Source organism: Bombina bombina, chromosome 2, assembly GCF_027579735.1.
Source record: "Bombina bombina isolate aBomBom1 chromosome 2, aBomBom1.pri, whole genome shotgun sequence".
Classification (NCBI taxonomy): domain Eukaryota; kingdom Metazoa; phylum Chordata; class Amphibia; order Anura; family Bombinatoridae; genus Bombina; species Bombina bombina.
Window position 1 is genome coordinate 903,702,734 of NC_069500.1, and position 9,202 is coordinate 903,711,935.

At 38.7% G+C, this 9,202-nt stretch overlaps 1 protein-coding gene across 1 annotated transcript in view; it reads right to left on the minus strand.

The window, feature by feature from the left end:
- Positions 1 to 6,619, minus strand: part of LOC128649807 (glutathione reductase-like) — a 96,036-nt gene extending 89,417 nt beyond the window's left edge. Inside the window, exon 1 of the mRNA XM_053703283.1 lies at positions 5,996 to 6,619. Coding sequence (XP_053559258.1) covers positions 5,996 to 6,595 — 600 coding nt within the window. The 5' untranslated portion in view covers positions 6,596 to 6,619. The remainder of the gene's footprint in view (positions 1 to 5,995) is intronic.
- Positions 6,620 to 9,202: the final 2,583 nt, after the last annotated feature.

Sequence of the window (9,202 nt, forward strand, 5' to 3'; positions counted from 1 at the left end):
GCTAATTTCAGGATTAAATCAAAATTCATTAAAATTATGGGGGAGATAAAAATTATTTACTTTTGTATATGAAATAGCATTTTTTGTTAATTGAAACCACATTTTTAATGGGAGCTTGTACGGAGAGCAGATTACCTAATTTTATCTTTCCACACTTAAATAATTAGGTACTAAAATCCACCAATTGAGAGATTGATTTCTGCTAGTGCCTCTTGTTAACCTAGCTTTTCTACAGCTAATGCTGCTGTTCTGACATTTTAAGTATATGCTACAGCTTCAACAGACAAAAGCAGCTGTTTCAAATGACAAAATAAAGGCACATGAGATATTTTAAAACAATTTAATAGATTCCAGCAGGTCAAATGGATCATTGAGAACACATTAAAGGGGGGAATTGTACTAAAACCAATAACGTTGCTACAGGTCCGGTATCTGATCCTCCATGATAAACAAACGACTGGTGACGGCAGTCACATCCAAAGCAAGGCAGCTCGGTGCAAACATGCGTGGCAACACTGAGAAGTGGTACACGCCAAATAAAAGGGGGTTCAGCTGAGGAAGCAAATAGACTAGAGAAGAAAATGAACAGCAGCACTCCTTGAATTCTTGTGGAAAGTAAAAAATGTCTTTATTTCAACAATTAAAAACCATACTCAAAGACAAGAAGTAAAGGGAAAAAATATCCTTACGCGTTTCGTGCCGTACAGCACTTAGTCATAGAATAGGGGGGAAATTGTACTGTACACTGTAAATATTAATATTTGGGCATATTTAATTTTTTCCTTTACCCCCACCCCGGAAAACCTACTATGGATACCCAGGTGCATGAGATAGGTAGGTGACATGGGGCTATACACTGCTTCAATGCTTTAAAAGCATTGCATGAATATATAATGTTAAGTGTCCCTTTAAAGATTGTTGTGCTTGCTCAGTTTACATATTTATTTAAAAAAAAAAAAGTTTTCTAGTTGAAAATAAATATATACACATACAAATATGAAACTTAAAATTGTAAAACATAGAAATAAAATAGAGCATCAGAATATTTTATAATAGCTAAGTGAGAAAACCTGTATTCAAACACATTAGGAAGTTATGAAAACTGGATAAATAAATCACTTTTTTTTTAACTTAGCATTACTCATGTATATTTTTCATATATGTAGGTTTGCAGAAAGCCTGAAAAAAGCCTATTTATTGCATGGTTACTAAATATGTGTGTGAGCAACTATATTTTCCAATTATATCATTAAAGGGACACTGAACCCAATTTTTTTTTTCGTGATTCAGATAGAGCACGACATTTTAAGCAACTTTCTAATATACTTCTATTATCATTTTTTCTTCGTTCTCTTGCTATCTTTATTTGAAAAAGAAGGCATCTACGCTTTTTTTCTTTGTTCAAAACTCTGGAAAGCACTTTTTTTATTGGTGGATTAATTTATCTACCAATCAGAAAGAACAACCCAGGTTGTTCACCTAAAATGGGCCGGCATCTAAACTTACATTCTTGCATTTCAAATAAATATACCAAGAGAATAAAGAAAATTTGATAATAGGAGTAAATTAAAAAGTTGCTTAAAATGTCATGCTCTATCTGAATCATGAAAGAAAAAATTTGGGTTCACTGACCCTTTAACATAAATCAGGCAGTTTAAACAAACATAAACAGAAGCACTTGTAACGAATTGTAATTGCATAGGAAAAGAAGCTAAATAAAAGTGTAAGGTCTTTAGCTGAAACACCTTAAAGGGACATTTAACACCTGATGAAAATCCCTAAAACCTACTTTTTCTTATTAATAAAAAATAAAATAATCACTGCTGACTATTTTATATGCTTGATTCTCCTATGCTTGATTCTCCTATGTAAGATATCATATTGTAACGCACGCTGCAGGCAGGGGCACAGAAGTCACATGCTCATGATGCAGTCAAGTGACACACACGGCTATATTACATACCGTATACTTAGAGGATCACATCTGTGTGAGCTGCTTTGACTGAAGAAACATATTTATTAGTTAGAGTATAAATGTATTAGATTTAGCCATGTATAATACACATCATATGCATCTTAACTTAAATAAAATGCGTAGTAAGTAAGTACTGTGTATTTGTGTTTCTAACTCCCACCACAGTTAAAACTTCAAACTGCCCACAAGTTTTATGTTTTAAGAAAAGCTGTTTGCTGCAGGCACTATTATCAGAGTAATTTATTTGTTGTAACCTCCGTGGGGGAAGAGGGAGGGAGAGGCTGTGACGCTGCATATTCTCTCGGTGCAGAAGATTTCTGCTTTTCAAGACTTCTTCTGTTTATATAAATCACTAAAGGCTGACAGTTAGGGCTCCATGTACTAAGCAGTCAGCGAGCTATCCGCAACAAATCTCGCGTAAAAACTTGCAAACTGATATGTACAAAGTCGTCAACTATGTTCAAACTCGCATCTTTAAAATTGCGAGTGTACTTATCTGCCAAACCTCGCTACCTCTCCATTTTTCACTGTAATTAGACACATTTGACCACCAACTCGCCAAAAACGAATGTACTAAAAAATCTATTTGTCCGCTTGCGACAATTTCCGCTCCCACCTCGTTATTTTTGCCTCGCCACCTTTTAGGTGGTGGGCAAGGTACAAAACAATAGGAAAGTCACTCTAGACGCTAGTCTAGACATATATAAAAGGCAGTAATATCAGCATTGTACTTACATTGTTCATTTCGGCAGCTATGGAGACACTTCTGTATTTGTTTATTCTCTGTGTGATGCAAATGTGGTCTAGATAGAAGACAGAATACTGGAAATGTCGCAAATCATAACTGGCGTCTAATTTGTCTCTCATTTCCATGTACATAAATTGCGCCCAATCTCTGTAATCACTCTTCAAAAAATTTTGAACAATAATAAAGTTGTTTAGATAAGTTGAACTTTTATAGGAGCAAAATTCTATTCCCGCGACTACTATGACGTTCGTGACACCATGCATGTCACGTGTTTATTAATTGGCCAGACAATTCAACTGAAAGTTAAGTACATCAGCTTAGTCGCGGCGAGTGAGGCGTCAAATTTATCAATAATCCGCCACTGTTCGCGGCGGGCTAGACGTGTCTATTTATTGGGGGATTATTAGTACATAGCGACAGCGGACACCATTTCGCCCGCGGCGAGTAACGGCGAGTTTATCCGCGTCTACAATGACGGATGAATTGACGACTTAGTACATGGAGCCCTAAGTGATCGTTTAGCAATGATTGTCAGCATTGAAAGAGACGATCATTGCTAAACGATCACTAAGCTTGTACAACTGTCAGCCCTTAGTGATTTATATAAACAGGAGAAGTCTTGAAAAGCAGAAATCTTCTGCACCAAGAGTATACAGTACTATATGTAATGTAATATAGCCGTGTGTGTCACTTGACTGCATCATGAGCATGTGACTTCTGTGCCCCTGCCTGCAGCGTGCGTTACAATATGGCAGTTTACACAGGAGAATCAAGCAGTGGATCAGTGCTGTACTTTAAAACAATATCCTTCAACAGTTTGGGGTAAGAGGAGCATATAAAATAGTCAGCAGTGATTATTTTATTTTTATTAATAAGAAAAAGTAGGTTTTAGGGATTATTAGAAGACAGGTGTTTAGTGTCCCTTTAAAGGGACATGAAACCCAAAATTCAGATAGTGTGAACAACTTTCCAATTTACTTCTATTACCAAATTTGCTTCATTATCTTAGTATCCGTTGTTGAAGGAGCAGAAATCCATTACTGGGGCTAGGTGAAAACATCTGGTAAACCAATTACAAGAGGCATATATGTGCAGCCACCAATCAGCAGCTAGCTCCCGTAGTGCATTGCTGCTCCTGAGGATACCTAGGTATTCTTTTCAACAACAGATACCAGTAGAATGAAAGAAATGATATCATAATAGTAAATTGGAAAGTTGATTAAAATTGCCAGATCTGCCTGAATCATTAGTGTTTAATTTGATTTTACGGTCCCTTTAAGTGTTAAGACACCCTGCAATGCATGGCCTAGCTAGCTGAGTTGGATACATTATTGTCTGTTAGGGAGGGCTTAGACTTATCATATATATTCCAGGTCTCCATTTTCTCCTTCCTCTTTTCCTGTTGGTCTTTCCTGGTCTTCCCTCCGTCCATCACTTTCAGAATTTGTTGTGTTGTTTGGTTCATGCTATCGGGTGTGACGGTGTAGAAATGACCGTCTTCCTTACAGTTGACATAGTTACTGGTGGCCGGGGAATGTGCAATCGTTCTAACCCTCTTATTGTAAGTACAAAGCTTTAAAGTGAAAGACAACCATAGCATTTCACAAACGCCAAGATTGACTATTGAAACAAATAAAGGGGACTTTCATTCATGAACTATAACATACTTCATGCAGAAAGCTCCTTTATTTGTTTCAAGCAATCGCCGATCTGAGCTGCAACAGCAGCACATGGCAGATCGCTGTTTTGAGAAGAGGTGCCCTTGGGAGCCGAATTTACCGCACGGGCTATTTGCTAAGAGGTGAAAACGTCACCTCTTAGCAAAACAAGGAAGTGCCGTGGGCTGCCTTAGCGATCACTTGAAACAAATAAAGGAGCTTTCTACATGAAGTATCTTATACTTCATGATTGAAAGTCTCCTTTATTTGTTTCAATAGTCAATCCTAGCGTTTGTGAAACGCTAGGGTTCACTTTAAAGTGAAGGTCAATTTGGATGAATTAGTGCCCGTTTTTTAATAAACCTATTAAAAACAAGGGCACTTTAATTCATCAAAATTGACATTTCACTCCACTTCTTCAAAAACGTACCTTTTAATCCTGAAAGCCTCTCCAGCGATTCCCCCGGCCGTCAGAAGCCTTGTCTTACGTCAGAAATGATGAATCAGGCTTCCTCCAATCACGGCTTCCCCCCCGGGTGGGATCATGGCCTGATGCAACGCTGTGATTGGAGGAAGCCGGATTTGTCATTTTGGACCCGCGAGGAGGACTTGCGACAGGCGGAGGAAGCGCTGCAGCGGCTGACAGGATTAAAAGGTAAGTTTTTGAAGAAAAGGAGTGAAATGTCAATTTTAATGAATTAAAATGCCCTTGTTTTTAATAGGTTTATTCAAAACCGACACTAATTCATCCAAATTGACCTTCACTTTAAGTTTTTCTCCTCCAGGTGGCTGCATGATGTTGGACAGCTAGCACTACCTGGATCCCTACTAGGGTGGAGCTTGAGTTAGTCATCCTAGTAGATGGTGTCAGGGCCCATATTTTTTTTTTACCAGTGTCTGTTGGAGCCAGGGTCATGATGTAGCAGGTTGGAGCCTGTTGCGTATCTTCCCACAGGCTAGCTGGCCCTATGCTCCTGATGGCATCTGGTTTGAATTTATCGGTTGGCGCCCGGCAGGGGCTCTGTAGTGTCCCAACAAATTGTTGGGGCCCTGACCTGCTGGCGCATGTATATTATTATTTATTATCAGTTATTTGTAGAGCGCCAACAGGTTCCTGCAGCGCTATTAATTTAATGGCTCTTTTGCCGCAGTCCTTAGAACTTTTTTCTTCGGGTAAAAAGTTTAGTATTTTCATTTATTAAGTTAAATTAATAAATGGGACCATGTATGGTCTTCTCTCCAACTCTGTTGTGTCTTTATTTGTAGTGTTGGTAGTTACGCTAGGCAATTACATTAAATGGGTGGGCTTAATCAAATTGTTGCAAGAATTATATTATGAGTGTATGTTCCACCACCTGTTTCATGGCAAACTATGTGATTTAAGTTGGGGTTTTTTTTCTACACAAACATATATGAATGATACAAACATATAAGTGTAGCCAAGTCAATTACATAATCAATACATGCACACTTGCTATACCAATACTGATCACATGTAAAAAAACTAAATCTATATATAAATCAATAACAGTAACCACCTTTGATTTTATGACCGCACCAGGTTCGGTTGTATTCAGACACACACAACAAAATGACACTGATGATGATACTTACACAAGTGCCCCCTAACTTGTTGCTCTCCACCACAGCCGCTCGGGCACCCAACTCCGCCGCCCTGCGGGCACTGGCCAGTCCACCTGATCCTCCCCCGATCACCAGGTAATCAAACGAGCAGTGCGGGCGCCGACGGGGATGAGCCCCACACTGAACCTCCGAATTTGAGTGACCCCCTTGGACATCACCAGCACCAGGAGGGACGTGTGCCATACTGAAGCCGGCTACACTAAGCCTGTTGTAACCTTCCGGCTGGGTGTTTTGAAAGAGCCGGTTTGCTAATCCGAAAAAGGGGAAGGAGAAAGGTGATGTGCAGCTGGTGTAGTTTAAAGACTTGTTACGGGGTGATAGACTCCCTGTAGCAAATAGATACCTAGATCTGCTGCTGACAGCACTTGTGCAATGTGGAGATCTAGTATAAATGTATCTGCAGCAGTAGTTTCCGGGTGGGGATGTTGGGGAAAGGATGCTGTGGAGTCCGCTACTATCACTGAGAGACCTGCTATTAGTTGTTCTGCTGTGCCTGGATGGCTGTAGGATGCTATCCCCGAATCGGTGCTGCAGCAGATGTCTTACTCTCAGGCCCGTGTTCCGGATCATTGCTGTAACGCGGAAGTCTATGTGCACAAGTACTAGAGAGGAGGAGACTGGCTGTGCCACTGCCCTCTGTCATTGCTTAGTCACAGTGATTTGCAAGGTTCTGATCTGCCTCAGATGCCAGGCTTACATTTGATTATTTAGAAAACACAAGTGAGAGCCAAGTCAATTGGGGATGGGCTTATCAAGTTCCATTCATTAGGTGATCTAGTTCTGCTGTGTAAACATTGTGATAGATTATATTCTCTTTAAATATTTGCTCTAAAATGTATAAAGACATTTGCCTAGGTTAAAAAAATAATTTCAAAATGCTTCCCTAAACCACGACAAGGAAGTTGGTTTCTTATTCAAACTGTTTCTTATTCGTGAAATTCTGTTTCTTATTCATGGAAGTTTGTTTCTTATTCATTTTTTTTTGTCAGACTGCTTTAAATTGACTTTAAAATAAAAATATAGGTTTTATTTAAATAATAATATGATTCATATAAATGTAGTTACACAGAGGTGGAATCCCTTTATACAACAATTGAATATACAAACTAGAAAAAAGGGCATACGTTGGCAGCAATACAAATATTACTATTTTGAATAAGTAACAGATGATTTCAAAGGGTTAATAACTATTGGGCCACTGATTTCACTATGAATATATAAAGGGTAGAGCCCCCTCCATGCCATGCAATTGTTTTTAGCCTGGCCCAATGTTTTTATGGGCACAGAAATTGATGCCAACCCTGGCATAGGTCACATAATTCTCATTTTTGAATAAGTAACAGATATTTTCAAAGGGTTAATAACCATTGGGCCACTGATTTCACTATGAATATATACAGGGTACATCCCTCTCCATGCCATGCAATTGTTTTTAGCCTGGCCCAATGGTGTTTTGGGCACAGAAATTGATGCCAACACTGGCATAGGTGCTCTAATTCTCATTTTTGAATAAGTAACAGATATTTTCAAAGGGTTAATAACCATTGGGCCACTGATTTCACTATGAATATATACAGGTTAGATCCCTCTCCATGCCATGCAATTGTTTTAAGCCTGGCCCAATGGTGTTTTTGGCACAGAAATTGATGACAACCCTGGCATAGGTGACATAATTCTCATTTTTGAATACGTAACAGATATTTTCAAAGGGTTAATAACCATTGGGCCACTAATTTCACTATAAATATACACAGGTTAGATCGCCCTCCATGACATGCAATTGTTTTTAGCCTGGCCCAATGGTGTTTTGGGCACAAAAATTGATGCCAACCCTGGCATAGGTGACATAATTCTCATTCTTGAATAAGTAACATATATTTTCAAAGGGTTAATAACCATTAAGCCACTGATTTCACTATGAATATATACAGGGTAGATCCCCCTCCATGCCATGCAATTGTTTTTAGCCTGGCCCAATGGTGTTTTGGGCACAGAAATTGATGCCAACACTGGCATAGGTGCTCTAATTCTCATTTTTGAATAAGTAACAGATATTTTCAAAGGGTTAATAACCATTGCACCACTGATTTCACTATGAATATATACAGGGTAGATCCCCCTCCATGCCATGCAATTGTTTTTAGCCTGGCCCAATGGTGTTTTTGGCACAGAAATTGATGCCAACCCTGCATAGGTGACATAATTCTCATTTTTTAATAAGTAACATATTTTCAAAGGGTTAATAACCATTGGGCCACTGATTTCACTATGAATATATACAGGGTAGATCCCCCTCAATGACATGCAATTGTTTTTAGCCTGGCCCAATGGTGTTTTTGGCACAGAAATTAATGCCAACCCTGGCATAGGTGATGTACTTCTCATTTTTGAATAACTAACATATATTTTCAAAGGATTAATAACCATTGGGCCACTGATTTCACTATAAATATACACAGGGTAGATCCCCCTCCATGACATGCAATTGTTTTTAGCCTGGCCCAATGGTGTTTTGGGCACAGAAATTGATGCCAACACTGGCATAGGTGCTCTAATTCTCATTTTTGAATAAGTAACAGATATTTTCAAAGGGTTAATAACCATTGGGCCACTGATTTCACTATGAATATATACAGGTTAGATCCCTCTCCATGCCATGCAATTGTTTTTAGCCTGGCCCAATGGTGTTTTTGGCACAGAAATTGATGACAACCCTGGCATAGGTGACATAATTCTCATTTTTGAATACGTAACAGATATTTTCAAAGGGTTAATAACCATTGGGCCACTGATTTAACTATAAATATATACAGGTTAGATCGCCCTCCATGACATGCAATTGTTTTTAGCCTGGCCCAATGGTGTTTTGGGCACAAAAATTGATGCCAACCCTGGCATAGGTGACATAATTCTCATTTTTGAATAAGTAACAGATATTTTCAAAGGGTTAATAACCATTGGGCCACTCATTTCACTATAAATATATACAGGTTAGATCTCCCTACATGACATGCAATTGTTTTTAGCCTGGCCCAATGGTGTTTTGGGCACAGAAATTGATGCCAACACTGATATAGGTGCTCTAATTCTCATTTTTTAATAAGTAACATATATTTTCAAAGGGTTAATGACCATTGGGCCACTGATTTCACTATGAATATATACAGGGTAGATCCC